Source organism: Sebastes umbrosus, chromosome 15 (genome assembly GCF_015220745.1).
Source record: "Sebastes umbrosus isolate fSebUmb1 chromosome 15, fSebUmb1.pri, whole genome shotgun sequence".
NCBI classification, from domain to species: domain Eukaryota; kingdom Metazoa; phylum Chordata; class Actinopteri; order Perciformes; family Sebastidae; genus Sebastes; species Sebastes umbrosus.
In genome coordinates this window covers 32,545,878-32,562,667 of record NC_051283.1, presented here as the reverse complement: position 1 = coordinate 32,562,667, position 16,790 = coordinate 32,545,878, and the positions used below count along the sequence as shown (strand labels likewise).

The 16,790-nt window shown below is 42.5% G+C and overlaps 1 protein-coding gene across 1 annotated transcript in view; it reads right to left on the bottom strand.

Annotated features, from left to right (window-relative positions):
• The window catches only part of scin (scinderin), a 32,709-nt gene extending 18,641 nt beyond the window's left edge, over nucleotides 1–14,068 (bottom strand). Inside the window, exons 1-7 of the mRNA XM_037795887.1 lie at nucleotides 13,680–14,068; nucleotides 4,906–5,060; nucleotides 3,841–4,002; nucleotides 3,609–3,758; nucleotides 2,746–2,838; nucleotides 327–459; nucleotides 130–218 (exon numbers count right to left, since the gene is read on the bottom strand). Coding sequence (XP_037651815.1) covers nucleotides 130–218; nucleotides 327–459; nucleotides 2,746–2,838; nucleotides 3,609–3,758; nucleotides 3,841–4,002; nucleotides 4,906–5,060; nucleotides 13,680–13,872 — 975 coding nt within the window. The 5' untranslated portion in view covers nucleotides 13,873–14,068. The remainder of the gene's footprint in view (nucleotides 1–129; nucleotides 219–326; nucleotides 460–2,745; nucleotides 2,839–3,608; nucleotides 3,759–3,840; nucleotides 4,003–4,905; nucleotides 5,061–13,679) is intronic.
• Nucleotides 14,069–16,790: the final 2,722 nt, after the last annotated feature.

Below are 16,790 nucleotides of genomic sequence, written 5' to 3'. Positions count from 1 at the left end.
CATTAGGAACATTAATTTTGCTCATTGAAAGAATAAAATCAGTTTTCAGGTTCCTCCCCCCCAGAACCTGAAAATAAAGCTCTTCTTAAATAACAATAATACAATAGACAAGTGAACATGAAAATAAACCTGTGTGTTTGCCGGGTAGCCCATCTGTTTAATGAAGCCCTCAGCTGTTTTCATGGCTTCCTTTCTTTCACTGGGGTTGGCAGTATGTCCTATTTCAGAGAAGTTCAATGAGAAAAAACCCACACAGCCTGCTGCACTTGTCACAAAGACAATACTCCATTCAACGCATACTGTATGCTGAAACTCTGTCTGATTACCTTTCCATACAAATATCATCTTGTTTCTGCCGTGATCCAGAATGAAGCATTCCTCTGAGAGCAGGTCACTCTGGAGGAACGGGTTCTCCTCCTTCACAACGCTCACTTTCATGGACCCTGACGCATCAGATACCTGGTAACATACAAACACACTAATCAGATGGCGGGTTAGGGTTAGGGTTAGTCGGGGATAATCAGCTGGCGGGTTAGGGTTAGTCAGGGTCAGGGTTAGGGTTAGGGTTAGCCAGGGTTAATCAGCTGGTGGGTTAGGGTTAGTCAGGGTCAGGGTTAGGGTTAGTCAGGGTTAGGGTTAGGGTTAGTCAGGGTTAATCAGCTGGCGGGTTAGGGTTAGTCAGGGTCAGGGTTAGGGTTAGTCAGGGTTAGGATTAGGGTTAGCCAGGGTTAATCAGCTGGTGGGTTAGGGTTAGTCAGGGTCAGGGTTAGGGTTAGTCAGGGTTAATCAGCTGGTGGGTTAGGGTTAGTCAGGGTCAGGGTTAGGGTTAGTCAGGGTTAATCAGCTGGTGGGTTAAGGTTAGGGTTAGTCAGGGTTAATCAGCTGGTGGGTTAAGGTTAGTCAGGGTTAGGGTTAGGGTTAGTCAGGGTTAATCAGCTGGTGGGTTAAGGTTAGGGTTAGTCAGGGTTAGGGTTAGGGTTAGTCAGGGTTAATCAGCTGGCGGGTTAGGGTTAGGGTTAGTCAGGGTTAATCAGCTGGTGGGTTAGGGTTAGTCAGGGTTAGGGTTAGGGTTAGTCAGGGATAATCAGCTGGGTTAGGGTTAGTGAGGGTTAGGGTTAGGGTTAGTCAGGGTTAATCAGCTGGTGGGTTAGGGTTAGTCAGGGTTAGGGTTAGGGTTAGTCAGGGTTAATCAGCTGCTGGGTTAGGGTTAGTCAGGGTTAGGGTCAGGGTTAGTCAGGGTTAATCAGCTGCTGGGTTAGGGTTAGTCAGGGTTAATCAGCTGGTGGGTTAGGGTTAGTCAGGGTTAGGGTTAGGGTTAGTCAGGGTTAATCAGCTGCTGGGTTAGGGTTAGTCAGGGTTAGGGTTAGGGTTAGTCAGGGTTAATCAGCTGGTGGGTTAGGGTTAGTCAGGGATAATCAGCTGGGTTAGGGTTAGTCAGGGTTAATCAGCTGGCGGGTTAGGGTTAGGGTTAGTCAGCGTTAATCAGCTGGCGGGTTAGGGTTAGGGTTAGTCAGCGTTAATCAGCTGGCGGGTTAGGGTTAGGGTTAGTCAGGGTTAGGGTTAGGGTTAGTCAGGGTTAATCAGCTGGTGGGTTAGGGTTAGTCAGGGTTAATCAGCTGGTGGGTTAGGGTTAGTCAGCGTTAATCAGCTGGCGGGTTAGGGTTAGGGTTAGTCAGGGTTAGGGTTAGGGTTAGTCAGCGTTAATCAGCTGGCGGGTTAGGGTTAGGGTTAGTCAGGGTTAGGGTTAGGGTTAGTCAGGGTTAATCAGCTGGCGCCTGCTACAAAGAGAGAATGAATACAAAAGGCTGCTCGTTTGAGTCTGAGCAGCAAACCAATAAATCCGTGTATCTGTCTGTCAGTTTGTCTTTCTAGTTAGTTAGCTAACTTAGTTAGGTATAGTTAGCTAGCCCAACTTGTTGCATTAGCTAACTGAGGGTTATGAAGGGTTTTCATTTCATGTTTTAGTTTCCTAGTGTGGTGTTTATTTTCATAATGGTATTTGTGTGTGTGGTGAACGGGTGAAATCAACACAGTGAATTACACTAAATCCCACCATCAGAATGAACCCAACACACTGACTGTCTCTCTCACTCGCTCTCTACTTTACCGTCTCCTCCTGCTGGAGATAAATGAACACAAAGCAGCGACACCGGAGGTCTGAACAACGGGGAGCACACAACTCTCAGCCCAATAGGAAACCAGAGAAAAGTCCCGTCAGAGAAATAAACGGATCTCAGAGCAGCTCGGTGCGGTGTCGGTGCTGGAAGCTGAGGAGAGAGCGGCCGGTGCTGGTGGACGGTGAACCTCCAAAACGTCCCGAAACTGCATTTCAAACGGAGGACCAAGACAACATGTCTACCCGTCCTCTGGCGCGCTGCGACCGGCGTGCGGCGGTGCGGCTCCTCGGCCAGCCAGACGGCCGCCTCGCCAGGAGGAGACAGTGAAGAAGAGAGAGAGTCGGTGTGTTGAGCTGATTCTAGATATCGACATATGCAGAACAGCACCCCGTGTGATAAAATGCATGAGATAAGATCCCTCAGAGCCTCTTTTGATGTGATAGGATGAATCAATAAATCTTCCCTCACAAGTATACCGGTAATTATGGTATTTATCTAATTATCACTTCCTGTTAAGTCCTTCCTGTTCAACGAGTGTCCAGTTTCTCTTGTTTCTGTTTGAGTTTCATTTTAAGTCCGACACAAGTTGAATTGAATTACTGGTATTGTGTACGTGTGAATCCTGTACCATGTAGAGTTTAGCCATCTTCCTGTTGTACACGTCTGCCTCGGTATCGTCATCATCACCTCCCTCTGACAGCTCTGGCTTCACTCCAAGGACCTGAAAGATATTACAAGTCAGTAATTCAGGCTAACGAGTTAAACCACAACTAAACAGAACAACACAACAGCATCCATTTCAATCAGCAGCATAATATAATAATCATGGTAAATATTCAGTAACTAGGTCAGCTGTCACCTGCCTTTCCTTGGTAAAATGGATTACTGCAGGCTTTTAAAGGAATAATTCAACACTCATGAGAAGATTAGCTGTCATCAGGATGTGGTTAGCCTAGTTTAGTATAACAGCTGGCCTGCCTCTGTCCAAAGAGAGACATCTGTAAAGCTCACCAGTTAACACGCTGTACACTCACAGAAATGTATGGATCAATTAACAGCCAGGAGCATTGTGTGATTTCTGTGATACAGACATGTTCAGTGAGCCTAAGAGATATTGATAGGTTTATTTCATTTCCCCCTGCCTCCAGTCTTTATGCTAAGCTAGGCTAACCTTGTCCTGATTTCAGCTCTGTACTTAACACACAGGCATGAGTTTGATATCCATCTGAACGTCCCACTTTCAGAAATAAAACAAATACCATGGTCTTCCTCGGTGGATGAGTTTGCTAAGTGGACCTTGATTTGTTGAACTACACTCCATCTGTTGAGATGCGGTTGAAAGCCCTGAAAAGATTTAGTGAGTTGACCTTGAGTTCACATCAAATATTCTGAGTCCTTTATTGTTAGGATTATTATTATTATTATTATTATGGCTGTGATTATTCTTTTTTTCTGTCAGTCATGAGACACAACAAAAGACGTGAGACTCACGTCAGTAAACTGGGATGGTTCACTTCCCTCTTCTACCACCTCCAGTTTGGCGCGGGCGTTTCTCTCGTTGTCACGGATACCTCTGGCCACTTGTGTTGCCTTCAGGCGCTCAAACTTGTTAGACTTGGATCCACACCATTGATAGATCTTCTGAAGATGGTAAACACACAAGCAGACATATAAATCAACCCTTCTTCTGCAAACATACGGCCATGAAACACCGTGTCCTTACGTCTCCGAGGTCAACGATGAAGCAGTCTCCGCTGTTGAAGCTCGTCCAGTTGAGACGGACCTGGGTGGCCCTGACGACCCGCCGGCCCTTGATGTGGAGGAGTCTCTGTGCTGAAAGCTCATTGGTGACCACATGGTGGAAACCTGAGGCCACACCTCCTGTCTGAGGGGCAGAGAACACCGTCAACCGTCAACCCCTCGAACCTGTCGTTCTGTTCCCTGTAGCCAACTATCACGCTGCTGTGATTAAGTCGTGATGCTCCAGTTGAAAAAACAATCCTAATGTCAATATTTCTTCCATTGGAGCTCTCAGATCGCTAATATAACATTAGTTAATTGGTTCATCTTTTTCCTTAAAATGGCAAGAAAGTAATTGTAATTGTAAGAACATAATCAAGTGTTTTTCCAGAGTTTCACTTGTCAGATTGGAACACCAACTGAAACAGTATCCCGCCCTATTCCTCGGAAAGAAAAACTAAAATAACGACCCAAAATGAATCGGGACTAGCTCCTCAACCATAAAGCTTATATGTATATATCTGGTCTCTTTTGAAAGGTAAGAAGCTAAGGAATATGAATAAATTATAAGTAAACTAAACTATTTTATCATGGAGTATACAATGGAGATACAATAAAAAGAAAGAATAAGATAATCATCCTTGTCTAGAATAAAATTTTAATTTCAAAGTCAATATCAGCATTAAAACCAAGAACCCACAGACAGTGATGCAGCTGGATGTCTTCTACTACTCTTGGACTTCCATCGTAACTATAAATACACTAAAATATAACATTCATGATACTCTAGGCACTCTCCAGGCAAGAGTTTGATTGGCAGATGGTTCATCCAATGACCTGTCAAGTATTTTCTGAAAGAGCCCGCTCTTTTCCAAACAGTTTCCCATAACGGCTTCTCGGATGGTTCTGAGTAACAAACCATCTGGCCCGTCAGGTACTTTGTGCCACGCTGAGTCCGGGTTAGGGTTAGGGTGTAGCACCATGACCTTTCCTCCAGCACTACCCTCAGGGTTAGGGAGTAGCACCATGACCTGAATATGATCTGTACCTTGTAGGTGATCCCTCCCTTGAAGTAGCTGCTGAAGGCTGTTGACTCGATTCCCTGCAGTTCTCGGTACTGGACCGGCTTTCCTCCCAGGTGGTCGTCCAACTGCACAGTAAAGATGGCCGCGGCGGTGCTCTCATCCTGGCTGCACTCCTTTCCTTTAAAGAACAAGCACAGGCTCAAAAGACAGGCAATGGGGAATTATGGATTTATCAATTTACGACAATCCATTCTTCATTAGTGCATTTGCTGAGCGACACCACTGAATGTTCATGGAATCACATGTCCATTCACTGCATGTACGTGCACATCAGTAATTAGGTTAAGTTCATTTAGAGTTCATGCACCTGATTGAAGTTTTTACAAGAAACAAAGCTTCCTTATTTAGGACAGGGATCAGACACAAGTTAGATACCTGAAGCCCAGGACAGAGTTTTCCCTGAAACATCACTCATAGCTGCGTCCAAAATACAACTAAAGTAGGACTAAAAGCTTCAAATAATAAATATGTCTAAATGAAGAAGTTTCCACAGCTGAATACTAAAACATAACAGGTCAAAAGTGTTGCTGGAGTTTTGACCTCTTCAGACTGTTTCCCTCCTCCGTGCTGGAAGAAGAGAAACCCTGACTCTACTTCAGACATGAGGAACAACCGGATGTCCTCTCTGAGACGTCGGTCTGACCACAGAACAGTCTTCAGATCCTGACTCTACTTCAGACATGAGGAACAACCGGATGTCCTCTGTGAGACGTCGGTCTGACCACAGAACAGTCTTCAGATCCTGACTCTACTTCAGACATGAGGAACAACCGGATGTCCTCTCTGAGACGTCGGTCTGACCACAGAACAGTCTTCAGATCCTGACTCTACTTCAGACATGAGGAACAACTGGATGTCCTCTGTGAGACGTCGGTCTGACCACAGAACAGTCTTCAGATCCTGACTCTACTTCAGACATGAGGAACAACCGGTTGTCCTCTCTGAGACGTCGGTCTGACCACAGAACAGTCTTCAGATCCTGACTCTACTTCAGACATGAGGAACAACTGGATTTCCTCTCTGAGACGTCGGTCTGACCACAGAACAGTCTTCAGATCCTGACTCTACTTCAGACATGAGGAACAACTGGATGTCCTCTGTGAGACGTCGGTCTGACCACAGAACAGTCTTCAGGCTGCAGCGTCAGACACTGTGTGTATCACATGGCTGCCTTCTAATCAGGTCACTACAGTTCATTCTCTGATTTCCTGCCACTACCATGTTTCAGATTTATATCATTACAATTATATTGCTGTAGGTAAACCTTAACAAAATAGTAGTGTTTCAGGCTGTAGTGTTTCAGGCTGTAGTGTTACAGCCTGTAGTGTTTCAGGCTGTAGTGTTTCAGACTGTAGTGTTTCAGGCTGTAGTGTTTCAGCCTGTAGTGTTTCAGCCTGTAGTGTTTCAGGCTGTAGTGTTACAGCCTGTAGTGTTTCAGGCTGTAGTGTTTCAGCCTGTAGTGTTTCAGCCTGTAGTGTTTCAGGCTGTAGTGTTTCAGCCTGTATAGTTTCAGGCTGTAGTGTTTCAGTTTGTAGTGTTTCAGCCTGTAGTGTTTCAGCCTGTAGGGTTTCAGCCTGTAGTGTTTCAGCCTGTAGTGTTTCAGGCTGTAGTGTTTCAGCCTGTAGTGTTTCAGGCTGTAGTGTTTCAGCCTGTAGTGTTTCAGGCTGTAGTGTTTCAGGCTGTAGTGTTTCAGCCTGTAGTGTTTCAGGCTGTAGTGTTTCAGCCTGTAGTGTTTCAGGCTGTAGTGTTTCAGCCTGTAGTGTTTCAGGCTGTAGTGCACGTTGGCAGATATGAGAACAGGTTTTGACAGCCACTCTGCTTGATGTTTTTGCGGTCCAGTGTGACAGGAAGGAAGTGTGTGATGGTTAATGATTCATGCTGATGGGTTCTCAGACGGAGAGAAAGAGCAAGAAAACATCTTAGTCATACTGACTTTCTCCTCTCAGAGGAAACGGAGAGCGTTTCAGTACTGAAGGAAGGAAGCACTCACTGACCGAAACACTTCTAACCTTTTACAGTGTTGTGAGTAAAATGTGGACACTATTATTTCTCACAGTCCAGCTGCCAAAATCCAGAGGAGACAAAATATTGATACGTTCATCTTTAGGTCTCTGTCAAGCCACTGGGAATTTGAAAAGCCTGATAACTAATTCCAATATAATGTTATTTGCTAGATTGATATAAATATATAAATGTATGAAATAGCTTCTTTTGTTGTTGTTGAAGAATCTCTGACTTTATTTATTTCTAACTTTCTAACTAAAGCTAATGAGTCTCAGTCAGGAGATATAAATATATATAATAATAGAACTGTTGTCACAGCCCGAGTAGGGCTCATTATGACAGGTAAATTTATTTCCATGTTTAAAACTGATGGAGTTGTGAGGTTTTTGTTTAAGAGGAGGACCCAAACGCAGAAAGACCAGAGGTCTGTACTACGAAGCAGGATTTGGGGTTAGTGAGGTAACTTCAGGGTTAACCCTTCAGGGTTCTCCGTCCTACGAAGATGGATCACTTCTTACCGGGGTAGATCACCATGGTAACTGATGCTGGGTAGATCGCCATGGTAACTGATGCTGAACAGCTGACCTGCTCCGGAGAAGGTTATGTTCCAGATCAGAGATCAACTCGTATAAAAGCACCTCCTACTGACCAATCAGAGCTCAGTGTGGTGATCGTAAGATAATATTACACACATATGAATAAGTTACCGTCATAATCAGACTAAACACAACTCAGTTTAAACTGACAGATGCAGGAAGGACAGCTGGATTTATGCTGTGGGTGTTTACTGCTTTGAAATATATTTTTATATTTATTATTTTCACTTCCTCTTGAGTCCGTTTCACACCGCCGGAGACGAGGACGCAGCTGAAAGAAGGTTGAAATAGTCAAACACGCCATCTCATTGTTACTGGGTATGATTAGGTGTAATAGTCATCCGTTATACATTTAAAAGCTATTTATATCTAGACGACTATATTTGACTGTTGAGTGTTCCGTTAAATTAATAAATCTGTTAATTTACGCATTCACACATCTGGAGATTTTTCTTTCACCATCACTTTCCTGCATCTGGCAGCTTCAACTGTTACTGTTAGTCTGATTAAGAGTTTAACTTCTTCATATCTGTCTAATATAGTTCACTCTTCCTCTGTTAAACGTCTCTCTGCCTGTCTGTCTGCTGACAGTAGACTAGTCCATGTCTGTGATTGGTCTGTAGACTAGTCCATGTCTGTGATTGGTCAGTAGACTAGTCCATGTCTGTGATTGGTCTGTAGACTGGTCCATGTCTGTGATTAGTCTGTAGACTTGTCCGTGTCTGTGATTGGTCAGTAGACCTGTCCATGTCTGTGATTGGTCAATAGACTAGTCCATGTCTGTGATTGGTCAGTAGACTAGTCCATGTCTGTGATTGGTCTGTAGACTAGTCCATGTCTGTGATTGGTCAGTAGACTAGTCCATGTCTGTGATTGGTCAGTAGACTAGTCCATGTCTGTGATTGGTCTGTAGACATGTCCATGTCTGTGATTGGTCAGTAGACTAGTCCATGTCTGTGATTGGTCTGTATACTTGTCCATGTCTGTGATTGGTCTGTAGACTAGTCCATGTCTGTGATTTGTCTGTAGACTAGTCCATGTCTGTGATTGGTCTGTAGACTAGTCCATGTCTGTGATTGGTCTGTAGACCAGTCCATGTCTGTGATTGGTCTGTAGACCTGTCCATGTCTGTGATTGGTCTGTAGACCTGTCCATGTCTGTGATTGGTCTGTAGACCTGTCCATGTCTGTGATTGGTCAGATGCTGCTAACTTCGCTCCGTTCATGTGAACGCGCTCACAGCCAGACTGAGAACCTCTGGGTTGATTCACTGAGTTGATAACCAGCTTCGTAGGACCGCTTAGTTTCATCTCTGTTGTTAGAGTTAGTGAAGCCAGATAACCAGGAGATACCCTGGAGATGATGAAGATACCCTGGAGATGATGAACTGGCTTCGTACTACAGACCTCTGGCAGACAGATAAATATAACAAAGAGCGAGCTTTAATTTTTAAACTGGTCACGGAAGACACGAGGAACACTGGCAGGATTACAGGAGACACACGAGGAACACAAGCTGACACTGAGGGACTAAACACACCTGGCTGATTAGACACAGGTGGAACTAATCAGGGCGAGGCAGATACTCAGGCTGTTTTCGAAACCGCATACTGCATACTACTGAGGAGCGCAGTATGCAGTACATAATGTATACTGCGTTCCTCAGTAGTATGCAGTATGTGACAGTTAAAGTGATGTATTTAGCAGTATGCTAGACGAGGCTTAAACCTTCAAACCAGCTCTTAAAGCACAGGACAAAAAAACAAACTTGTACCACTATTACAATATTATCAAAAAATACAACTTTGATTTTGTTGTTTATGTTATGCTTGTTTACTTTATAAGATACTGCAGGTTTAAACTATTTATTCTGACAGCTCATAAAGAAGTCCGACAAACAGGATCATCAACGAGGAGAGACGGGAAATATAAAACATTCATCCACAACATTTACTTTACTCAAACTGCTTTTTCAGTTGCAGCAAAAGGACTGATCTCCCTCCAGATATTAGAGAAATGTTAAAAAAGTGTCATGTTGTCTCATCAGGAATCTCTCTGCCCCGTCAGAAGCTGCTCTTTCCCTCGCCACTCTGCTGCTCTGCAGCCGCTCTGTGAGCGTCACTGGCCGGCTCTCCAGCAAGCTACGCCCGCGGGCGATTGTGGAACTTTTTCACTCGAAAAAAGGCAAATAAACACAGGTTCCTGTTAATTTATAATGGACATCTGTGTTGTGATATTTAAACAAACTATCCGTCAACAAGGAAATAAAAGCCTCTTGTCTACGAGACCGGAGTGAGCTCCAGCAGCTCATAGCGGTCTCTGAGCGTGACTACCCGGCTTGCTGGCAGCGACCCGGGCAGGCGCTCACTGGCTGTCACGGTATTCTGTGAAGCTTCTAAACTCCGACAACGGTGGAACAAATGTTCGATTCGCCATCTAACTTCGTAAAACTGCCGATACTAATAATCTACACAGTTGATTTCTCGCCTCAAAAACTTTCAGAAGTGAGTTTAGTGATGAAATGGCTACAAAAAACGTAAAAAACGAGCAGCTTTTGGCTGCTGTTTTTGTACCCGTAGCCTGTGCTGTTCCGGCGCTTTGCATTGTGGGATACAGTAGGCGAGATAAACTGGTCCGATGCATACTGGAGAATTTTTCCAAATCAGTACGTCATCCGGGTATTTTTGGCATACTGTAGATTTTGCTTTTGTTCGCATACTGCATACTACATACTACATTTTGGCCAAATCAGTACGTACTACTAGTATAGTATGCGGTTTCGAATACAGCCTCACAAAAAGGCGGGAAACAAAAAAAGGCAGGAAGAGACACAAGAGGGGTGAATTTTCAAAATAAAACAGGAAACAAACTACAAAAACCCAGGAACATGACAGGAGCAGCCCTTAAAAAGAGCCCAGATCTCCCTGAACCAGAACCAGAACCAGAACCAGAACCAGAACCAGAACCAGTTCTACTAAAGCTCCTCTGGGCAGGTGGTAAATCCTGACTGTGACTATCCACGTTAAAGCTGCTGTCCATTAGAAGGTTACAACACATGATCTTATAAAACCAGCAGCACTCTGTGGTATTTCCTGAGCACAAGTAAAGAGGTTTGCTGACGCCACAGAAAACGCTCTGAATATAACAACAGTAATTATAAATATGTTCTCCATGAGCCTCTTCAGTGTTTTCTCTTACGTGCTGCGTAATCACATCTCATTTTCTGAACGAGGTCTCAGGACCCTTTAGGTGCTCTGGTGTACACACAGGTTATAGCATGCCCTGAAGTCATTCAGTATTAATAACGACTTCCTGTCCGACCCTGACGGCTAAAACAAAGTTAGAGAACATCGATATCAACATCCCTCGTTTCACGTTCAGCTCCAGGACTCTCTGAGCTTCAGTAAGCTTTAACCACGTTCACGCTGCTCACAGCGTCGACACATTACATTTTAAATTCAACACAACCAAAGTAGTTGTAATACAAATATCAGAGACAGATATTAAATAATAATGATTAGATACTACCGGGGAGGTTTGGGTGAACCAAAGTTTTACTTAATAATAATTACTGGTAGTTGTCAGACTTGATACTTGATACTAATCTTTTTATCAATTCAGGCAACATTAGTATAAATACATAAATTAATGTACGGCTATGGGTTACAATAGAATGCATTTACTTCATCTAAAAGGTTTCATTCTGGGGATGTATTTTTCCATCTATAGTGTTGTAGTATATATATACAGTATAGTGTTGTAGTATATACACTCACCGGCCACTTTATTAGGCACACCTGTTCGATTGCTTGTTAACACAAATAGCTAATCAGCCAATCACATGGCAGCAGCTCAATGCATTACATCATCTAGACGTGGTGAAGACGACTTGCTGAAGTTCAAACCGAGCATCAGAATGGGGAAGAAAGGGGATTTAAGTGACTTTGAACGTGGCATGGTTGTTGGTGCCAGACGGGCTGGTCTGAGTATTTCAAAAACTGCTGATCTACTGGGATTTTCACCACAACCATCTCTAGGGTTTACAGAGAATGGTCCCAACAAGAGAACAGATCCAGTGAGCGGCAGTTGTGTGGACGGAAATGCCTTGTTGATGTCAGAGGTCAGAGGAGAATGGGCAGAGTGGTTGGAGATGATAGAAAGGCAACAGTAACTCAAATAATCACTCGTTACAACCAAGGTATGCAGAATACCATCTCTGAACGCACAACACATCCAACCTGGAAGCTGATGAAGACCACCCGGTACTAGCAAGGTGTACCTAATAAAGTGGCTGGTGAGTGTATATCTATAGTGTTGTAGTATATACTGTATATATAGTGTTGTAGTATATATATATATATATATATATAGTGTTGTAGTATATATATATATATAGTGTTGTAGTATATATATATCTATAGTGTTGTAGTATATACATAGTGTTGTAGTATATACTGTATCTATAGTGTTGTAGTATATATATATATATGTATATATATATACATATATATATAGTGTTGTAGTATATATATATATAGTGCTGTAGAATATATATCTATATAGTGTTGTAGTATATACTTTATCTATAGTGTTGTAGTATATATATATATATAGTGTTGTAGTATATACTGTATCTATAGTGTTGTAGTATATATATATATAGTGTTGTAGTATATATATACAGTATATATAGTGTTGTAGTATATATATATAGTATTGTAGTATATACATATATAGTATTGTAGTATATACATATACAGACGTGGACAAAATTGTTGGTACCCTTCCGTTAAAGAAAGAAAAACCCACAATGGTCACTGAAATAACTGGAAACTGACAAAAGTAATAATAAATAAAAATGTACTGAAAATTAACTAATGTAAATCAGACATTGCTTTTGGATTGTGGTTCAACAGAATCATTTTAAAAAACAAACTAATGAATATAGTGTTGTAGTATATATATGTATCTGTAGTGTTGTAGTATATACAGTATAGTGTTGTAGTATATATACTGTATATATAGTGTTGTAGGGTCGTCGTCAGGCTGTTGTTGTGTCACTCTGACTGACTGCATGCCAGGAGGAGTCTCTGGCTGAAGGACCAGTCAGACTGGAAAAGTTCACCTGTTAAAGTGTAATTTCATCTCCAGGTGTGAGCCCCGAGCCCCGAGCCCCGAGCCAGACTCCACCCGCTGCAGAACTCTGAAACATCTGAACAATGTTAAAGAGGGACGGGGGGGCTCTACCTGAGCAGAGAATGAAGTCTCGCTCCCTCTGTGTGTGTGTTGTAATCAGAGCTTCTCTGTGCTTTGTTGACATCGCCGGGTCGGCCGCTCGTGCTTTTAATGCATGTTAGTGCACGTGAGCGTGCCCCACTGGCTAGCTCACGGCCACCGCTCTGTACCGCTCTCATACGGCGGTTCCAGGTGATAACGCCGTCCTGACAGGTAAACACTGTTATCTCTGTCAGCACTACGTTGTTAGCACCGTTAGCACGGTTAGCACGGTTAGCACCGTCGCCACGTTGAGAGCCGTTGAGAGGCAATAGAAATGCTCCCGATCCCGTATTTAGCACCTTTAACATCGACTTCATGATGTAGATTCGTCCCGAACAGTCGACTCTCTTAGCAGCCAAACACTGATGTGTTTCATCACAGTTCAGTCATATCATTTAGTTTACAGCTCAAACACGTCGACGTGTGCAGCACCTAAATATTTATATTCCATATTGTATATAGACCCCTCTCACTGTGAATATTGCCATTGTCCCTACAATCTTTATTACATTTTAAAAATATTTGTATAGTTGATGTTTTGCACAATCTCGTGAGCACTGCCACTGAGTGGTCGCTGAGTACGTGACAAATAAAACTCTTGAATCTACCTCTTTAATATTTAAATCTGAAAAAACAGTTATAACACCACTGAGTTTGACTCTAGCATGATAACATAAAGATAATAACTATATCCGTCTCTATTGTTTCCTTAAGACGAGTCTGAGGAAGCTCCTGAGTGGTTGTTTAGAGTCTGATGTTCTACATATCTCTTAATGACCATCTCCTGACTCTTATTACATCCAGTTAACATCGTTTCCCTTCATCTGAGTGAGAAGTTGACTTCATGTCTTCCCTCACTTACCCAGCCAGTAGTGCAGGTGGTAGAAGAAGCTGTTCTTCTGTCTGACAGTGGAGAGAATCACGTAAGCATCTCCAGTGTAAAAGTTCCCACACAAGCTCTCTGGAACAGGAACCAGCTCCAGACTCTCGACCCTCCAGATCTGCAGGCCGGCCGTCTTCCCTGCGTTGGTGAACTCTTGGTGGTGGAGCACCATGTCTGCTGTTAGGCTGCTGTCAGGCTGCTGTCAGGCTGCTGTCAGGCTGTTGTTAGGCTGCTGTCAGGCTGCTGCCAGGCTGTTGTTAGGCTGCTGTTAGGCTGCTGTCAGGCTGCTGTTAGGCTCGGAGGATGAGGGTGGAGCACCATGTCTGCTGGAGGAGGATGAGGGTGGAGCGGCTGAGAGCTAGAACACACTACTGCTCTGTTCCTGTGTGTAGCTGCTGTACACACACACACACACACACACACACAAACTGGGTGTGTCCACATGTAACACACATCAGGATCCTCAAATACTCATGAACTCAAATGAATTGAGCTTTTCAGCTCACATGGTGAAAGAAAGAAAACAAAGAGCTAAATATAAAAATAATTACATTTCAATACATAAACACACACAAACATACACATATAAAAATAACTGTTGAATTAATGAATATATTGTTTATTTATGTTTTTTACAATATATTAAAATCAATTATACACACCAACAATGATGTGGTTTGCCTACCTCTCTGTTGGAGGTTGGTGAGAGAGGAGAACTCACTGTGATAATGTGTTGAAGGTTCATCACGAGAGACTTTCACATTACACAGCACTGATATAATAATAACTAATATTAAAGCTCCCAGATTGTAAAAAGTGAGATTTTCATGTCTTTTATATTATAAAGCAGGTTTAAGTGCTTTATATAAATACTGTTAAACTATCAAATCGCTCAACATACGGAGAAATACGCACAGCCCGTATTCAGAAACTGTGCGTTTGAAACAAGCCGTCAGGATTTCTGTCCATTTGTGATGTCACAAATATACAATATATATATATTATATAGATCATTACACAGATTTAAACATAAACATTCTAAATGTTTCCCAGTTTATTTCCTGTTGCAGTGGATGTGAATAACATCAGCTGACAGGAAGTAAACATGGACCCAAACTGTTACCTGTTGTTTCAGTCAGAGGGTGAATACAGGTATATTCAGACAGACAGACAGGTGAATACAGGTATATTCAGACAGACAGGTGAATACAGGTATATTCAGACAGAATGACAGGTGAATACAGGTATATTCAGACAGACAGACAGGTGAATACAGGTATATTCAGACAGACAGGTGAATACAGGTATATTCAGACAGAATGACAGGTGAATACAGGTATATTCAGACAGACAGACAGGTGAATACAGGTATATTCAGACTGTGGACTCAGCTCAGTAGCCATTGGCTACTGTAGCATTCACACATAGGTGTGAAATTCACTCAGGACAAAACCAGAGGAATCTCTTTGTTCCTTCTCTTTCTGCTCCTTCTCCTCACCTCCTGACCTGTGGAGGTGAGCTGCTGCTCTGATCTATGGCCTGTTAGGAAACAGCCATAGGAACACAAGGAACTTCTAAGGCAGAAGACGCGAGAGCCTGCCTTTTTACCTACTAACTTCAAGCCACAACTGCAAGGAAGTTAGCACCAAGCTATCAAGCTGTTGGGAAGAAAGTATTGGAGCGATCAGCCTCCTCCAATCTGCATAACTTGATTTGAGCACAGCAAAGACGACATCTTTGACTTGGAACCACAACTTCAACACATGGAATTACAAACCCTTTTCTTCCATGGATTAGTAACGTACTGGGCTTACCTTAGCAGTAGCAATTACACATGGCTGAGCAAGACTGTTCAACTTTGATTTCTAGAATGTACTTGTATTGATTTGGTTTAATGTTATTCATTGAGTTTGACTGTGTGATATTATTTGTAGTTAAGATATCTGGGTAGCTGGCTTCGCCACATCTGATGTGTTTAGTTTATGCTTCACATAGACAAGGTCTTGCATGCAAACTAACCATCTTTTCTAACCCACTGCATTATCTAACACACATTAAAATCACATACATAATCTGTGAATTAGTTAAACATAAACATACAACTTCAGATAATCTTAACCCCCACATCACCCCCCCTCTCTGTCCTTCCTGAGCACATGTGCTCCGAAGAACAAAGAGGCCATGTGGTGACATGTTGGCGGCCATCTTTGATCCCGCCATCTTTGTAGTTTTACAGTGCTGGCCATTTTGTCTGTAGGCAGACATCTTGAGACAAGAAGCTATCTTCTCTCTCTCTCTCTCTCTCTCTCTCTCTCTCTCTCACACACACTTTGTTTGTTTAGTTTAGTTATTTAGTTAGGTTAATATTGTGTTTTAAACCTTTATAATCTTGTAAATAAATGTTTGTGGAATATACATGCTGGTCTGTTTAATGTTGCACAAGAGTGAATAATGCCAACCTCTGCTATGTCAAGAACTCCGATATCCTTCAACCTTTACTATCTATTTTGGTTATAGTTATTAATTTAATTATTAATCAACGTTCCAAATTGATAGTTTAGTATATTTAATGAGACTATATAAACGTTTTGGTTATTGGTCCCTGATTCCAGGGTGGTGCCCCATTTATTATTAATGTTTATTGATCATTTTTATTAATATTAATAATTATATTATTTATTATTAATTTGCTAATAACCAAACCTGTTCCTGCCAAATCCCTGCAGCAGCTAGTTAGCAGCTAGTTAGCACCTAGTTATTAGCTAGGTATTAGCTAGTTAGCAGCTAGTTAGCACCTAGTTATTAGCTAGGTATTAGCTAGTTAGCAGCTAGTTAGCAGCTGGTTAGCAGCTAGTTATTAGCTAGTTAGCAGCTAGTTATTAGCTAGGTATTAGCTAGTTAGCAGCTAGTTAGCAGCTGGTTAGCAGCTAGGTATTAGCTAGTTAGCAGCTAGTTATTAGCTAGTTAGCAGCTAGTTATTAGCTAGGTATTAGCTAGTTAGCAGCTGGTTAGCAGCTAGTTATTAGCTAGTTAGCAGCTAGGTATTAGCTAGTTAGCAGCTGGTTAGCAGCTAGGTATTAGCTAGTTAGC